This window comes from Lipotes vexillifer, unplaced genomic scaffold (assembly GCF_000442215.2).
Source record: "Lipotes vexillifer unplaced genomic scaffold, Lipotes_vexillifer_v1.1 scaffold554, whole genome shotgun sequence".
Taxonomy (NCBI): domain Eukaryota; kingdom Metazoa; phylum Chordata; class Mammalia; order Artiodactyla; family Lipotidae; genus Lipotes; species Lipotes vexillifer.
This window is the reverse complement of record NW_006794635.1, coordinates 251,555-270,832: the sequence shown is the minus strand read 5'-3', so window position 1 is coordinate 270,832 and position 19,278 is coordinate 251,555. Positions and strand designations below refer to the sequence as shown.

General features: G+C 35.3%; 1 protein-coding gene across 4 annotated transcripts in view; it reads left to right on the top strand.

Moving 5' to 3' along the window:
* Positions 1-19,278, top strand: part of ORC3 (origin recognition complex subunit 3) — a 62,495-nt gene that overhangs the window by 6,543 nt on the left and 36,674 nt on the right. For 3 of the 4 annotated variants that reach the window (XM_007467302.1, XM_007467301.1, XM_007467303.1), the window contains exons 3-11: positions 807-904; positions 2,406-2,550; positions 5,139-5,243; positions 6,215-6,366; positions 7,660-7,790; positions 9,758-9,917; positions 11,356-11,469; positions 15,223-15,356; positions 15,838-15,901. In XM_007467302.1, the coding sequence (XP_007467364.1) occupies positions 807-904; positions 2,406-2,550; positions 5,139-5,243; positions 6,215-6,366; positions 7,660-7,790; positions 9,758-9,917; positions 11,356-11,469; positions 15,223-15,356; positions 15,838-15,901 (1,103 nt within the window). The remainder of the gene's footprint in view (positions 1-806; positions 905-2,405; positions 2,551-5,138; positions 5,244-6,214; positions 6,367-7,659; positions 7,791-9,757; positions 9,918-11,355; positions 11,470-15,222; positions 15,357-15,837; positions 15,902-19,278) is intronic. The other variant, XM_007467304.1, reaches the window with a different exon arrangement.

Sequence of the window (19,278 nt, the reverse complement as noted above, 5' to 3'; positions counted from 1 at the left end):
GTTTCAAGTGCATATGTAAGTATTCAGACAATAAGGGCATCTGACATGGGTGGGAGAAAGGACGGATTATCCAATAAGTGCATCTCTTTCAAACTGAAAGTTATAACCCAAGTGTGCGTCATGAAATCAGTTTAGTGGATCTTGATAGTTTTAAGAAACAGAAAACATTTGCTGTCACATGATAACAAGAAGTATTTTATGGGACTTCTGTTTTTGTTTTTCTTAGATTCACGTGTATTGGATTATGACGTAAAATGTGTTGCTTTATATGGATCATGGTTTAAAAAGTTTGAAAACCATTGCAATAGTGTGTTGATAAATGGCTAATCATTTAGAGGAAGCCATTCAAGAAGGATATAAAATACAGACTAAATAAAAGGCTGCACTAAACTATTTCAGCTAAGCAAAGAATAAGAATAGTAGTAATAAGAATCATTTAATAAAGGAGAGTTCAAAGCAAATATGTGAAGCAAAGTATACAGAGCCTTAGCATAAGAGCAGATAATGAAAATACATTACTATTAAATGTATATACCTCAAACCAAAACCATTAAGTAAGAAGTTCAAAAGTAAATGATAGAAATACAGTCGAAAAATTAAAAAGATTTTAAAACTTACAAATACCATTAATATAGTAAAAATATAAGATATATAAATAAAATTAAATGATATTGGATGTTACCTGTCCCCAAATATATATATTTTTGATACTTTTAAAATAAAATTCAACCCATCACTTACTTTGCTCAGAGATTTTCTATTATTACATAAAAAAGAAACTGACTTATTTCCTTCTGTGTTTTTAGAGGACTATTTTAATAAAGGGAAAAATGAGTCTGAGGACAGTAAGCTTCGCTTTGAAACTTACCAGTTGATATGGCAGCAGATGAAATCTGAAACTGAGGTGAATACTTTTTTTTAATAGCTTAACATTTCCTTAATATCATAAATCTCATATTTGTTCCTTCCATTTTCCTTTCTACCAATTTATGAGTGTTGATGAAATATATGTAATCTTGGTTAAGTGTAATCTGTATATCCTAAAAAAAATTAAAAACCCTTATGTTTCGAGTATTAAGCATCGCTTCAGGTATTGGAACATATGTTTATAATTATCGCTGCTAATGCACAGGCCCTTTACATATCCTCACAGCTTTCAAATGGTGGCACTCCTTTAATTATCCATTCAGTTACACAAGTAAGAAATCAAGCTATTTGTAGACCACTTCATTCCCTCACCCTCATATTCAGTTACCATGTTCTTTATATTTCAGCCCTGAAAAGTTTCTCCACTGTAGCAGATTTGTAGATGTAGGGCCAACATTTTGAGGGAACTTGTTTTGTTCGACCAACACAGGATTGTGTTTCCTGTTTTTTAATGCCTTTGGAGGGTTACGCACTTTCCAGTTTGTTACTGCTTCTCACCACTCTGTACTTCTTTATACCTGGCGGCTTTGCCCCTTCATGTATTCCTTAGAACCCTTGAAGCAATTTGGGTTTGTGATTTCTAGTTTAGGAAACCTAAATGGTCATAATAGATTGTCATAGTCTCCTCTTAACTGATGTCCCTGCCTCTGATGTCACACCCTTCTGGTCTGTCATTAGTCCCTGTGCCACCATTGGCCAAATGCCATCAGGCAGATCCAGGCTACAGGGGTTTTCCAGCTCCACTACCAGTACAGCCCCTCCAGTCCCCTCCAATCTGGCCTTCACAGTACTGCCAGATGAACCCTTCTTAACCTTGATTTAATCATGCCTCTGCTCCAAATCCCTTTAATGGTTCTCCCCACAGTACAAAATCTAAACCGTTTAACATCAAATATATATTTCCTTGGTATAGTCCCTTGAGTATTTGTCCAGCCTCGTTCCTGGCCACTTCTCATGTTCTTATTCTTAGCTATATCTGTGGTTCCCCAGATATTTTGTGCTTTCTTCCTTGATTGCCTCCTCCACTCCCAATTCCTTCTTAACTTTCTTTCATCCACCATCACCTCCTGCATTACTTGCTCTAATTCTTTGGCTCAAATATGTCACCTGCTCAGCTTAAGGTGGATGATCCTACTCTTTGTTCCTATATTATCATAGCACTCTATGCAATGTATTTCAATTTAATTGTAAGTGTTCTAGCTCAATTTTTTCACTTTTTTTAGGGAAGAGACTCTTTCATTTGTAAGGTGGTTAGTAAATGTTTGTTGAATGAATAAATGAGATTCTTTAAGGAGGGAATTCGAAGCACTGCTCACTGGAGATTTAAGGAAAAACAATTTTTAATTTCATCTATCTTATAATTATTTTACATGTGATCTTTGGAATTGAAATCATGACAGTTTCCTTTCCCAAACTTGGAAAGATGTATCAGATTACTGCTAAAAATAATTCATAAAGTTTTGTGGGTTTTTTTGTAGCGACTTCAAGAGGAATTAAATAAAAACCTGTTTGACAGTCTAATTGAATTTCTTCAGAAGTCTCATTCTGGGTTCCAGAAGAATTCAAGAGACTGGGGCTGTCAAATAAAACTCAGAGAAATTCCAACTGCTGCTCTTGTTCTAGGTACATATGTGTGTGTTTGTTTTTTGTAATAGTGGTTTTGTTGTTGAGAATAGTGGGAATCACCTGTTCTGATAAACTTGTTTTGTCTTTTTCATTTACAGAATTAAACCAATGAAAGTTTGCCTACTTCCAAAACCAATAAAAGTTCCTTATACTGACCATACATCTGTAAATTAAAACAAATTGATCTAGGGTTAGTTAGTACCCTCCTCACCTTTTTGTCAGAAAAATGAAGGGGAAATATATTTGTGTTACTCTTTCTTCCTTAGTTATTTAAATCTGAGATTTGAATTCAGTAATAAAGAAACTACCAGTATGTTGATAGGTACAATTTTTATACTTTATCATATCTTCAATGAAATTAACTCTATGACCTTAATTTTATTTCCCTGTGCTTATTTTTTCAATCTTGGATTGTTTTGTAATGTTGTATTAATGGTGTGAAGGGGGTTTGGATGAACTATATATAAGTTGCTTTCAGATTGTAGATTGTAAACTTTTTACATACTTAAGTATCCATCATTAATATCCCATTTTAACCAAACATCTGGATTGCATGATAATGGAAAAAATTTCTTTGGAATATTAGCAAATCTTCTTCATTCCTTCTGAAAGGAAAGTTGGATTTATTTGTATTCCAAACATACTCTTCATTGTATTTCCAATTTGTTGTTTATTCAAGGTTTTTATACTAGTGAGCTCTGAGATAAGAAATTAATTCTGTTATTTAATACTGCCTCTAATACTGTTCATTACCTAAATCTTATTCCTGATATTCAGGGCAATACTTCTCAAACCTTAATGATACCTACAGATAACCTCCAGGGGATCTTAGTAAATAGAGATTTTCGTTAATCGGTCTAGGGTGGGGCTGGAAACTGCATTTCTAACAGGCTTCCAGGTAATGCCCCTATTGCCAATCCCAGGATCCCTCTGAGTAACAAGACTCCAGGGAATGATTTTTACAATGCTGTGGACCAGCTTTTCAGTGCAGCCTGCCACTTACTTTCATACCCCTTCCATTTATGGATGAGAAACTGAGGCCCAGTGATGGCTGGCTTGTACTGTTGGGTGCTTTCTCTCCCGCCAGGTTACAGCAATTGGAAGTAGAGTGGGGGAAACACAGTCAAGAGGGAGGGCCTGATAGATTGTTGTGAGGTAACTGTTTAAATCCCTTCTCTGCCTGCTGTCATAAGGAGAAAAGAAGCTAATGGAAATCATAAGTTTCAAAGTCAGTGGTCTGAGGAGAACATTTTTCCAGTTGAAGACACTGTTGATTATCTTATTTTCAGTAGGCAAATCCATTGTTTTAAGGAACATAGTATTAAAGAGCTAATAAAGTCTGTCAGTGAAAGACAAGAGAAGCCAATGTTTTATTAAACTCCCAAATTTGTTCAGTGATGCAGTATCACATTCCTAGACCATAATGCATGCTAAATACCATTTTGATATCTGTACTCAAAGAATACTTATACAGTTACACAGTTATACATTTTCTGTTTTCAAAAACATATATATGTCCATTTTAAAATAGCCGGCCTACATTTTTGTCTCCTAGAAAAAAAATTTGCTTACTGGTGGTCTGGATGATTCTGAACCTTTTCTTTTCCTTCCAAGCACTTGAATTTTTTTTTGTTGTTGTTGAAATTTTGAATTTTATTTTATTTTTTTATACAGCAGGTTCTTATTAGTTATCCATTTTATACATATTAGTGTATACATGTCTATCCCAATCTCCCAGTTCATCCCACCACCACCCCCTCCCCGCCACTTTCCCCTCTTTGTGCCATACGTTTGTTCTCTGCATCTGTGTCTCTTATTTCTGCCCTGCAAACCGGTTCATCTGTACCATTTTTCTAGGTTCCACATATATGCGTTAAAATACGATATTCCAAGCAGTTGAAGTTTTATAGTAGCAAGTCTCAAGCAGTTTCAAGATGTCTGCTGCTGGCACCAAAGCACTTTATAGAAGTCACAGATTGTGACATTAGGGAAGGTATCAGTGAATAGAATTTTTTCCAAAGTAGTGGCGAAATTTCCACTCAACTGTGATACCTGCATGCAGAGCACTAAAACTGATTTGTGGAAATGAGAACCAGGGATTCAGTAAATACTTAAAGGACTTAAAGTTTTAATTTGTTTTTAGACTCTTCCCCTAGTATACACTTACCTTTTGTATTTACTACTAAGATCATTAATAGAATTGATATTAATGATTGGATTCTTCTCAGTTGTTAAGTCAGGGTCACAGTAAGGCCCTTGTTTTTGAATGATTATTTTAAAGAGCTCTTTATGAATTTGAAATTGCTTTTAAAATGTTTTCAAGGGTTAACTACACATCCCCAGTAGATTTTTTAAAGAAAAGTCGTGCTAAATACCTTTCCTGATAAGGGTAGTGTGTGCCTCTATATGTATCTTTTTAATGGAGAGCTCTTCATTTATGCAGTATGTTTTCTTATTTTCTATTATTAATCATGTTTTTAAAATATTTTAACTTATGAATTCACTTGACATGTTAAATGGCTTTTCTTGTTGTTAAATTATTAATGATAAAAATGATGGTGTAATATTGATTTATTATCCCATAGGTGTGAATGTAACAGATCATGATTTAACATTCAGAAGTCTAACAGAAGTCCTTCAGAATAATGTTACTCCATATGTAGTTTCATTGCAAGCTAAAGATTGTCCAGGTGAAGTATAAATGCTATAACAACCTTGATGAGATGTTACATATCTCTTCCATCCGTCCATCTCTCTAGCTTTCTTTATCCTTTTTTATTTGCGGGAGGAGCATGGCACTACATTTTTGGCAGGATGAGGTTTAGTGCCTCTGGCATAATCTTGACTATTGTAGGACTCTCTGCCGCTTTAGTTTATTCTGGCCCCACCCCTACCAATCAGCTTCACCTCCAGTAATAGTCCAGGCACTCACAGATGTGTTCTGAACCCAGTAAAATTTTAATAAGTTTAATAAGCTGAGGAGCTCTTATTTAGCCCAACAGAGAAGAGACTACATACATAGGCTCATATATACAGCCTCAAATCATCTTACTATCCCACTTTGAAAGGCCACCATGGTAAAAAGCTGTCCGTTGCCAGAGCTAATCTTGGGTATCTGGAGCCATTAAATCATAAAGGATGTGGACACTAATAGAGTAAAATGTGCTTAGATTTGGGCTGATACAAGGGCTTTAAGTGCTTATATTTATGTTCATATTCATAAACTGTTTGGAATTAAGTAAAAGCCCTTAGGGCATCTTTAAAAATGACTATAAGGAAGAGTTGTAATCAGTAAAATAGCTTATGTAAATAACACTGTTGATATCTTCTTAAGGGTCTTAAAAATCTTTTGTTGTCCAGTGTAATTTAAATGCATATTATTCCTAATATAATTTATAGTTTTCATGTTTGCACATTTGTTTAGGTAACACTTTTATTACAGACAATAAACATAAACTTTGGCCTAATATTAGTCTGAATGAATGAGAATAGTAGGGAGAGGATGCTAATGAACCTCAGTAGTTAATATGATAAATGTTACATTAGGTTAAGTGTAGAAAAACACATTCTACCCAAATAGTGTAATATACTGATCAAGAAGTTTCAGGTGTTTTCGATGTGTTTTAAGGGGATATGCTTTCTTATGTTTTATGTTCTTCAGATATGAAACATTTTTTGCAAAAGCTGGCCTCACAGTTGATGGACTGCAATGTAGACGTGCAATACAAAGAGAAAGAAAGTGTTCAGGTCACCCAGAAAAAGATACAGTATTCAATGGATTCTCTTTCCACTTGGTATATGAGTGTCACACAGGTAAATGTAAACTAACAATTTTTTGCCAGGAAATTGGCATATGATTGAAGAGGTCTGGAATTATAGTAAACATAGTACTGTTTTGTTCTAATAAGGATACGTTTATGCGACACTAGCTGTTAATTTAATAGAAGCTACTTATTTTTCCTAAGGCTACTAGAATTTAGAAATTTTCTTTTATCAGTATGTAGCCTAATTCCTGGGAGGTGTTTAGGTTCTTACGAGGCCATTTTATTTGTGGGAGAATGTCATCTAATGACAAAACAGCATCAGGAATTTGTTCTGCTGCAGATTCTATCTCTGTTTTTATCTTTAATATATTATCTCTTAGGTTCAGTATTTACTTTTGTGCAGTAGAACCATGCTTTCAGTACCCACTGTCGACTTAGTTTACTGAGGAATGGTCATACACACACACACACACACACACACGCACACACACATGCACACACACATATATAATATATATGTAAATCTCCTTTGTTCCATGTTTAGAATTCTTGAGGAATAAATGCTCTGTAAGTAAAGTATGTTTAACAAGCAGATACATAAATAGAAGTCTCATTCTACCATGACAGTCTCTGGTGAAACTAAATAACCTAGATGATTCGTGGATAACTACACCATAAAACCACAGCCTTAGTTTATGATGCTGTGTAGCCAGATAGTATGGGAAAAGTTACTGAAGTCATCATAAGTGAAGTTTATTTTGCTTTATATAGGGATTAAACTGGGTCTGATGCTTACCATAATATCTTAATTTGATCCACAGTTTTAGATTTTTCTAGGAATCAAATACTGCCTGCAATTTAGGTCAGAAATCTTTAAAAGATTGGGATTGGACCAGATGACATTTAAGATGCTTTTCAACTTGAAATTTCATAATAGTAGAGCAGCATGTAGTGTTATTCATTACAGTTTTTAATGAAAAATACTGGTTCTCACTCTAAAGCAAAGCAAAATATAACATTGTACTAACAGAAAATCAATTTTATAGAAAATACTCTCTTCTCCCCATGCTTTTCTTGTCATTTTCTCAGATAGCAGAAAATATAAATATTTCATATGAGTTATAGATTTTACTGAACTTTTTTCTTCTTGGTTATTATTCCCATGTCAGACACAGATTCTGCTAATAACTGTTGAGATCAATTTCTCTTTATTATGTGGGAGAAATAAAAGAAACAATGTTACTGTGAAATATGATGGAAGATATATCAACTTGTGGCATTATAACATTGTTTGGGTAGTAAAGTTTACTTTTAACTCCTTCTTTCCACAATGGCTTAAAAGAAGACTGACCCAAAAATGCCAAGAAAAAAGAGGACTCCTAGCCAATGGCAGTCTCCTCCTGTTGTGCTTATCTTAAAGGATATGGAAAGCTTCACCACAAAAGTACTACAAGATTTTATAATTATCAGCAGGTAGATGGCATATCTTCTGGCTTTTTTCACAAAATTCTTCTTATTAAGAAAACATACAACTTTAATCAAAAAACAACCTTTTGCAGAGAAAATGAGTAGCACTTTAACCCTCATTTTAATACTAATGGATTGAAACCAAGATGATTTCAAATTCCATATAAAATTGAATGTTTGAACACCTCCTATACGATTTTCATTTGCTTTTTGATCCAAAAATGAGAATCAAAAGTTAACCAGTTTTTAATTAGAATGATAAAGCAGTATAAAGTGTGGTTTCTCTCACCAAAGTTGTCTGTTTCTTACTTGCCCACTAGATGGATAAACTACTCCAGGTTGAGATATTTTTGTCATGTCTTATTTTCTGATACCTGTCCACCCTTAGAAGCTCTGAGTTACATATGGCTCTACTGAGCAAGAATGTTTTTTTAAATAACATTATTTTATATGGTATTTCTAATGAGAAACTACTTTTATGATCTTATTGGATCTTCAAGGCAATCCTGTGAGACTTGGAATTGAAGTAAAAACCCTATTTTGGCTGTGTTGGGTCTCCGTTGCAGTGCACAGGCTTCTCATTGTGGTGGCTTCTCTTGTTGCGGAGCACGGGCTCTAGGCGCACAGGCTTCAGTAGTTGCAGCGCACGGGCTCAGTAGTTGTGGCTCATGGGCTCTAGAATACAGGCTCGGTAGTTGTGGCTCACCGGCTTAGTTGCTCCGCAGCATGTGGGATCTTCCCAGACCAGGGATCGAACCCGTGTCCCCTGCATTGGCAGGCGGATTCTCAACCAGTGTGCCACCAGGGAAGCCCTAAATACCCTATTAAAAAACCCAGTGACATGCTTTTCCCATGGTACATTTTTTACAATATAAATTAATTTGGTTTCTTCTGTATGTTAACTTGCTTAATAGTTACGGCTACATTTGCCTAAAGCTGTATTGTATGATAATCTACTAATAATAATTCCTACTTTGATAGTCTTTTTTTTCCCCATTGAAACTAAGATTTCCAGATCCTAAGACTTTTCTTAATGCTAACACTGAACTGATTAACATGCTGAAAAAATGCACAATACAGAATAGTGACAGAAAAGCTGTGCTTTTTTGGAACTCAGACTTGTGACTACTTTTACCATAAAAAGTAAGAAAGAAGAACTTAAACAGTAAGATAGTTCAAATACTTCAGTACTATGAAAGTAGAACTGCATACAGCTAGAATACTGAAAAGCAATAGCTAATAAGAGGGAACAAGCAAAATTATCAGTTACGATACAGAGGGCTCTGACCTACAGTAGCCCTCAGGGATATTGATGTTTTACTCTGTGGAAGTCATTTATGTTCATATTGGTAATGCTAAGAATAAATCATGTTCAATAAGTTTGAGTTAAGACTGTGGGGAAAGAATGTAATATTTTTTTAATGATGTCCATTAAAAATATCTTACCTATTTGTAAGAAAAGTTTTCTAAAGCTTAGCTCTTATGCTGGGGTGACATAGTGTCTGTTAGAAATGTCCATAAATAGAATAAGTTACCTTGAAATTTAGTGAGCTTCATGTTACTGAACTCTTAAAGCATAGTTTAGATGTCTAACTGTGAGGAAGACTGTAGGTAGGGCTCAAACTTTGGGCGAGAGGATGAATAGCATCTAATGCCTCTTCTAACACTTGATTTTGTATAACCTTAGAAGGAAGCACTTGATCTCTCTGGACCACTATGTTCTTATTGCTAAAATGAGAGGATCTATTAATAGATTGATTTCAGAGCCAGAATGTCTGGGAAATAACTATTTCTGTGTTACTGTAACAGAGGAAAATGAGTGACCTAAAATTTTTTATTATTTAGAATGATCTTCCTTAGCAATGTCTTATAAAGTAGACCTGAAAATAAAGGTGGTCTTATTTTAAACCATGGTGTATTGAAATATATTTGCTAAAGACATTCCACTTTTGCATCTTCCTTTGAAAAACTAGTCAGCATCTACATGAATTTCCACTAATACTCATTTTTGGAATCGCCACGTCTCCTATTGTCATCCATCGGTTGCTTCCTCATGCAGTATCATCTCTATTATGTATAGAACTATTCCAGTCTTTGTCTTGCAAGGAGCACCTGACTACAGTACTTGATAAGGTAAAAAGAAAAAATTTTACCAGTGAGATAGGACGAAAAGAAAACTGCCATGGACAATTTATAAATGTTAGTCATAAATTTCTCAGTATGATATTGTATATATTCCTTCACATATTTTACTATTTTTATTTAATGATTTTCTCATGTATAGTATTGCCTCTTAAAATATAAACTTTATGAAAAGAATGATCATATCTTTCTATATCTACCTACCTATTTATCTGTCAACCAGTCATTACTCAATAGAAACTTAGAGGTTTTTAAAATAAATTTTTACAGAATTTAATGACTTCTTAGTAACAATAACAATGTGTTCACCCTTACATTTTTTGTTGTTGTTGCGGTACGCGGGCCTCTCACTGTTGTGGCCTCTCCCGTTGCGGAGCACAGGCTCAGCGGCCATGGCTCACGGGTCCAGCCGCTCTGCGGCATGTGGGATCTTCCCGGACTGGGGCACGAACCCATGTCCCCTGCATTGGCAGGTGGACTCTCAACCACTGCGCCACCAGGGAAGCCCCACCCTTACATTTTATATTAAATGATTTGAAGTTTTTCATGGACTCTTTCCTGTCATACTGCTCGTGACAAAAAGTAAATACCAACGCCTTCCCAGACCTTACCTCTATGTTTCTACCTAAGTGGAAATACTGTTCTTTAGTATTGACCTTCCATGAACTGTTGCTAAACTCACTTCGTTGAAGATGTCCTTTGTGCTGCTCTGTAAGGTAAACTAACGACCACCTTCCACTTATTTAGTAACCACTTCTGCATTTTTTTCCCTTAAAGGTGGTAGCCACTGACTTTAGGGAAATTTTTTCCAGCTACAGTACTTAAAGTTGCTAGGTTGTTTCCAAATTCAGTTGGCCTTCTATCACTCTGTTTCTGTTTGAAAAGCCTAGTATGACTTTTTGTTTTCAGATGTAAAATCTTCAGTGTAGGCCATTGAAAATTAGCTGAATAATGCAAACTCAGCTATTTAATATTTTTTAAATAGACACCTGTTAATTTGGGGTTTCTCATTCAACAGTACATAATGTGTTGTTACTCTTTGTTAATGTGCATCAATATGGATGAAAAAGAAATCTAGTAACAAGAATTGCCAAAGCCTACAGCTTCTTCAGTGGCTTCTGTTGGGAGAAAAGAGTTTGTATAGATGATATTTTTTAATAGAACTTTTTAAAATTAGGAATTGAATGAAGGATGATGGATATCTGTGATTCTGAAGATATAGTATGAATAGCTTCTTTTGTTGTTGTTACTGTTGTATAAGTTTATTTAAAATTTTGGTTGATATCTGACCCTAAAAAAATCTAGCTGCTAGTATAGCTTTCATAGGTACTGTGTTTTGGTATCATTCGTTGCCTCATTATTTATACTTGATGTTTATGAAGAGGGAAGACTAACCAGGAATATGTCCTGCCTCCCTTTTCTCTTTCAGTTACTTCTTACAACTCAATTTCCGTTTAAACTAAGTGAAAAAGTGTTGCAGGTTCTCACCAACATCTTTTTGTATCATGATTTCTCAATCCAAAACTTTATAAAAGGACTTCAGGTAAGAAGACACTAATGGGTTTGAAAATTTGCAAGCTGATTCTAAATAATTTGCATGTTATTTCAGACTGACTTTTTAGTGTGATAATAGGGCATTTTAAATGGCAAAATCTGAATAAGTAAGTTCAAGTTATATTATTCTAGATTCTATGATTCCTTTGTTACCTTGCAGCAAAATGTAGAGAATACATTAATTAGAATATCAAAAATGGAAAAAGACCTCTCCATTCCAGTGATTCTTAACCATTTGGGGCTGAGGAGGAAGGGACCTTTATTTTTGAGAATTTGATGAATGCTAATGGACTTTCTACCTAGGAAATGCTATATATAAGGGGTCAGCAAACTTTTTCTCTAAAGGGCTAGATATTAAATATTTTTGGCTTTGCATGCTACATGTGATCTCTGTTGAATGTCTTGTTATTTTTTTTATTTTTTATTTTTTCTTGCGTTATGCGGGCCTCTCACTGTTGTGGCCTCTCCCATTGTGGAGCACAGGCTCTGGACGTGCAGGCTCAGCGGCCATGGCTCATGGGCCCAGCCGCTCCACAGCATGTGGGATCTTCCCGGACCGGGGCACGAACCCGTGTCCCCTGCATTGGCAGGCGGACTGTCAGCCACTGCGCCACCAGGGAAGCCCTTGTTATTTTTTTTAAATAACCCTTTATAAAGGTATAAAAATAATTCGTAGTTCCTGGGCCATACCAAAATAGGCTATGGGCTCTAGTTTGCCGTGCCCTGCACATATGTGTGTGTGTTCATTTATATTTATTCCTATATATTGTGAATGATTTTCACTAAAGTTTCATCAATTTCAAGAAGAAAATTCATGAACTTAGCTTCATAATACCTAATCTAAAAAAGGACTCCATTCTCCAGTTGTTTCCAAGTTGATAGTGTTTCCTTCTTTCGGCAGCTACCTAAAATACCTTAGCAAAGTATAGTCGTGAACACATGCCGGTTGTCAGGTTCATGAAAACCTATGTATTAGTAACCTTCAGTACAATAGTATGGTAATACCTCATGTTTGTGTAGTGCCTTGAAGATTATAAATTATTTATCATACGTGTTCTTCCTCTACATTAAACACTATAGTATTTTATTACTTAAGAGTATTAGCTGTTATGGCTAATATGTGTCATTTTTTTCAACTTAAACTTTTTAAGAAGAGTATTTTAAAGCAGGAAAATATTATTTACCTTAGCAATATGTGAAATTAAATGAAATTGAGATGTAACTTTCTAATTTATTTCTCTCATTCATTTCATTTTACTCATTTGTTTATTTACTCATGAGTATTTATCACGGGTCTACTGTAAGTCAAGCACTAAGCTGAGCCCTGGAGATACAGAGGACCAAGAAATCTCTGTCTTCATATTGCTTATTTAGTGAAGCAGGCAGAAGAGTAGAATGGCAGTTACAGTTCTCAGTAGTCAGTGCTATTAAACATGCCTGGGGGTTCATAGGAGAACAGAAGTGTATCCTAAGGAACAGGAGCTAGCTGGGTCAAAATTGGAAAGGCCACAGTAAAGGGCGAGAGCTCTGTTAGAGGGCTACTGCAGTTACCTAGATAAGACACAACAGGGGCGAAACAGGTAGTGATAGTGGGACTAGGGAGAAGGAAACAGGTTTGAAGATAAGATAGAATCTTGTTACTCGGTGGATGATAGGGTGTGTAAGAGAGGAGCATCTTACAGACACACAGGTTCTAGCTTGGCAGATAGTTTGGAGGTTGGTACCCTTTATTAAGTGTACATGTTAAAGTAAACAACCAGTTTGTCAGAAAAGGATGAGTTTCTTTTTATGTATGGTAAATTTAGGGCATGTGGGATATAAAGATTTGGTATCCAGGAGAAAGATCTGGACTAGAAATATTTAGGATTTATCATTAAAAGGTGGTGGTTGAAGCTGTGTAATGAGGATGAAGTCACCTAGAGTGAGGAAAGGACCAGGAGTAGAGCCCTAAGGCAAGGTGACTGTATGAGTGAGCAACAGAAAAGGAGACTAAAAACAACAAGGAAAACCAATAGAAGGGAGAGATCATTGAAGTTAAGGGAAAAGAAAATATAAACTGTAGGCTCAAATACCATTGAGAAAGTGAGTGAAGAAAAGCATATTAACCAGATTACTTAATCTTTCTGTTTCTCAGTTTTCTCATCTGTAAAATGAAGGGATCTGATTAGATGATTTTATAGGTTCCTGATAATTTTTTTATGCTAGGCATTTTACTAAGTATTAACATTGCTTCATTAATATGTATTCTCAGTTTTGCACTTGGAGAAACAGAGGCTTAGGTTAAGTAGCTTGGCCAAGGTCACACAGCTAATAAGTGGCAGAGTCTTTAGACCCCATTTGCCTAGTTTTCCTAATCATCAGTGGGAAATATGTGTAAGTTTTTACTTCTCTGTAGAAGGTGCAGTAGGGCATATAATCATTCGGTATATGTTTGAGTCCTTCCCTTATTAGGTGATATGTTAACCAACTTGTTAATTGACCCAAATATTGGGAACATACTTGGACCGAATAGTTAAGTGTTACTGGGTTCTTGTCCTATCTGTAGCTCTGCTGTAACTCATGTGACTTAGTCCCTTTCCTCCTCCCCAGCAAGTCCGTTATCGTATTTGGTTTTTACTTTTCTCATGTTTAAAAAGTAGTGTTAACATTGGAATAAATATTATCACATTAATATAATTGGAAATATATAAGTAAGAAATAAGATCATGTTGATATGTGCAAAAATACTTCAGCACCTGGCATGAACAGTTGCTTTCTATTTTGTACTTGTTTCTAAGTTAGGCTGGCCCTTTGCCTTATAGCCTTATTTTGGAGGATGGACTATTTTGGACTATTTTGGAGGATTTCCTCTTACCTTGGATATCTTGTCTTCAGCTCTACAGGCTCAGAAATTCATTATCAGTTTACCCAGGAAGGATCAAGCTCAAATACCTTAAGACTGATATATAAGCTAGCATGTTAATTTATTAACTTGTGATGCGGAATGCTATTTTCCAGGGACCGGGATGTGTTTTGTCCACTATCTAGGGAACTGTCTCTTTGGTACAGGGTATCTGGAAAAACCAAACTGGTCATGAGAAGCTTGCTTAGATTCAGAGCTTTTAACATGTGGATAGTCTTGTAAAATATATCTTATAAGTTATGGTAGGATCTGGAAAATCAATCACCCTTGTACTGCAGAGACCACAGCATTCTAGACTGGAATACATGTATCTACCAGATGCTGTACCATCTTTCCCTCCATGAAATAAAACTGAATTTAAAAAGATACATTTCCCTCATTTTTCATATTGTTTTTTTATCAGTAGGCAAAAGTTCTGCTATTGTAGCATTTTTATTTATTTAGAAGACCAGTTTTTACACTGATTCTAGATTGGTATTTTCTTATGAGTATTTGAGCATCTGTTAGGCTATTAGGTCACACCGTAGTCACATCCCCACCACATTTACTGTTATTGTAAGTGAGTTGCTCCTGCAGATAGCTAAGTTACTTATATTAGTTTCTTTTAGTTTCTACTTCAGACGTTACAATTTTCTGACCTTGTCGACAAAATTGGAGTCTTAAAATATTCAAAGTATATAGCCATTTGTGCATTATTTGCATTGCTATTGTGACATTAAATATATTAGTGCCATAAATATTTCTGTAGTTTAAAAAAAAACCTTAAAATGGAGCAAACGTAGGGCAAAAGATTTACTGTCAAAATACAGCGAATATATTTAATTTTCACATTTCTTTCAGCTTTCTCTATTAGAACATTTCTATTCCCAGCCCCTCAGTGTTCTGTGCTGTAATCTCCCAGAAGCCAAGAGAAGAATAAATTTTTTATCAGATAATCAATGTGAAAACATCCGACGTCTTCCATCGTTTAGGAGGTAAAAACAGAAGTACATATTTAACACATCTTATAAGAGTTTGGGGCAAAATAAGGGATCTCAGACCCAATTATTTTTGAAGTGGGTAGAGGGAAAAATAACTTCTTTGTTTAGAGCAAAATAAAACACTTTTGTTTTTAATTGAGACATTTCTTTGTTGGATTTGAACACTTGGCATAAAGAAAAATATTTTTACAAGGGGACATAATTTGCAGGTTCTCTAGAGTTACTTTTTATAAATAACATTTCTTATTTCTGGAGTTTATGGCTTTTGTTTATTATTAGACCCCTAGACTGTGAAATGCAGCTGATTTAAGGAGTGAAAAATTACCTTAAACCATGACTGTCATCTTGAACTTACGTTTGAGAAGAAATAAAAGAATGTGGCCACCAATCTACGTAGTTCTTTTTTTCCATATACTATTCAAATATTTAGAATTCTAATTTTCTCTTTTTGTGTATGGGATGGTAAAAATTTTAGGTACGTGGAAAAGCAAGCTTCAGAAAAGCAAGTTGCACTGTTGACCAATGAGAGATTTTTGAAGGTAGGAATATGGATATATTTGTTTCAGTGTTATTCTCTTTTTCTTCTTCATGGAAAAGAACACGCACATAAAATTTATTGAGTTAATTTTATTTAAAAAAATTCGTACATCCTAATATGCTTTGCACAATGAAGTATTGGATCTTGATACTTGTATAGGAATGTGACTATTAAAGGTGATACAAAACTTCAGTTCTAAACGGAAGACTTTTTTTTTTAATCAAGTAATAAAACTGGAACATGAGGTTTCTTCTGTGGTCTGTTTTGAAAACACTTGCAGATCTCAGCTTTCTTTCCACATAGCAGTTTTGGAATCTGTAGGCGGTCTCATTTTAGTGTTTCGTAAAGGCTGTCATAAATAAAAACACATAGAAGCCATGCAGCTTAGAGACCCACTGCTAAGTGGGTATTGATTTGATTTGAAAAAAATGTCATTACATATTGATAATATAGTGCCGGGAAAGAAGTAATGAGCTTAGAAAATGATGAGTTAGCCATACAACATAGGGAATATCAAAAGAGGGAGTTTTTTTTCCTTTCTAAAATAAATAATACTTGGACATGGTACATAATCCAAAAGGCAAAGTTAATATACAGTGAAAAGACTCCCTTCCACCTTTGTTCTCCAACTACCCACTTACCCTCCCTGGATACAGCCAGTGTTACTAGTTTCTTATGTATTATTCTAGAGATAGTCTCCACATACACAAGTAATTATATATATTTTGGGGATTTACTCCTCTGTCTTACAGAAGATAAGTATATATATTATTCTGTACCTTGTTTTGTTTTGCACTTAATCTTGGAATTCATTTTATATCAGTACTAAAGAGTGGCATTGTATTATTATTTTTTTAGATTACCTTTTTTTGTTGTGATATAGTTGATATACAATATTATATGTTTCAGGTGTACACCATACAGTGATTCACAATTTTTTTTTTTTTGCGGTATGCGGGCCTCTCACTGTTGTGGCCTCTCCTGTTGCGGAGCACAGGCTCCGGACACGCAGGCTCAGCTCACGGGCCCAGCCGCTCCGCGGCATGTGGGATCCTCCCGGACCGGGGCACGAACCCGCGTCCCCTGCATCGGCAGGCGGACTCTCAACCACTGTACCACCAGGGAAGCCCGTGATTCACAATTTTTAAAGGCTATACTCCGTTTATAGTTATTATAAAATATTGGCCATATTCCTGTGTTGTACAATATATCCTTGTAGCTTATTTATTTTATGCATAGTAGTTTGTACCTCTTAATCCCCTACCCCTGTCCTGCCCCTACCCGCTACCCTTACCCTACTGGTAACCGTATCTGTGAGTCTGTTTCTTTTTTGTTATATTCACGAGTTTGTTTTAGTTTTTAGATTCTACATAAGTGATATCATACAGTATTTGTGTTTGTCAGACATATTTCACTCAGCATAATACCCTCCAAGTTGATCCATGTTGTTGCAAATGGTAAAATTTCATTCTTATGGCTGAGTAGTATTCCCACTGTATATATATTCACCACATCTTCTTTATCCAGTCATCTGTTGATAGACAGTTAGATGCCAATATATTGGCAATTGTAAATAATGCTGCTATGAACATTGGGTGCATGTAACTTTTCAAATTAGTGTTTTTGGTTTTTTCCGATATATATCCAGGAGTGGAATTGCTGGGTCATATGGTAGTTCTATTTTTGGTTTTTTGAGAACCCTCCATACTGCTTTCCATAGTGGCTGAACCAATTTACATTCCCACCAACAGTGTACGAGGGTTAGCTTTTCTCCACATCCTTGCCAACATTTGTTATTTGTGTTCTTTTTGATGATAGACATTCTGATAGGTGTGAGGTGATATCGCATTGTGGTTTTGATTTTCATTTTCTGGATGATTAGCAATGTTGAGCGTCTTTGCATGTGCCTGTTGGCTACCTGCATTTCCTCTTTGGAAAAATGTCTATTCAGTTCTGCCCATTTTTTAATCAGGTTGTTTGTTTTTTGAAGTTGAGTTATGTGAGCTGTTTATATATGCTGGTTATTAATCCCTTATCAATAACGTAATTTGCAAATATTTACTCCCATTCAGTAAGTTGTCTTTTTATTTTGTTGATGGTTTCCTTTGCTGTGCAAAAGATTTTAAGTTTAATTAGGTCCCATTTGTTTATTTTTGCTTTTGTTTCCTTTGCCTTAAGAGACAGATCCAAACAAATATTGCTGTGAATTGTCAGAGTATTCTGCCTACGTTTTCTTCTAGGAGTTTTATGGGTTTCAGTCTTACATTTAGGTCTTTAATCCATTTTGAGTTTATTTTTGCATGTGGTGTTATAGAATGTTCTAGTTTTATTCTTTTACACGTAGTTGTAAGAGTGGCATCATATTTTATTGAATGAATTTACCGTCATTTATTTAACAGGTCCCTTACAATTAGAATGCATAATGTCACACTTATTTTCATACTCTTTATAACTTTTTAAGGAAAAATTTATTAGAAAATTGTAATAAAATTAAGATGAGAGTGAAGTTAAGCCCTAGTGCTCTGTGGGTTTTACTGATATAAACTACTTTCAAATTTTGAATAAAAGATTATTAGTTCCTAGAGGGCATGTGTCCTATATAGGTAAATACTAATTTACCTCCTTTTTTTAAAAAATAAATTTATTTATTTTTGGCTGCATTGGGTCTTCATTGCTGCACGCAACAAATTATGGCATACATAATTACAATGGAGAATGGCTTTTATTAAATGTTATTTCTGAGGGAGAATCCACACTGAGCCATAATATATAATCACTTCTAGATTGGGTTTAATAATCATTTTAATAATCTCTGTAATCTTTTCAGAGCAGTATAGGAAGTCTTCAAACCCTAAGGTAGGTTATTTCAGTAGAGAAGAAACTTAAGAATCAGTGGGAGAGGATGTGTGCATGTTTTTTGAGTTTTTCAAGATTAGGTAGATTAGCTCTGTGCTGAGTCAGCTAGTTGCCAAGTGCATTTCCTGCTAGAACTTTCTGTCAAGAGTATTTTCAGAAGCCAGGAATAGATTTTTTTAAAAATTAATTTATTTTACTTATTTATTTTTGGCTGTGTTGGGTCTTCATTGCTGCGCAGGCTTTCTTTAGTTGCGGTGAGCAGGGGCTACTCTTCATTGGGTGCACGGGCTTTTCATTGCAGTGGCTTCTTTTGTTACAGAGCATGGGCTCTAGGCACGCGGGCTTCAGTAGTTGTGGTGCGCGGGTTATAGAGCGCAGGCTCAGTAGTTGTGGTCCACGGGCTTAGTTGCTCCATGGCATGTGGGATCTTCTTGGAACAGGGCTCGAACCTGTGTCCCCTGCATTGGCAGGCAGATTCTTAACCACTGTGCCACCAGGGAAGTCCTAAGGAATAGTTTTTTT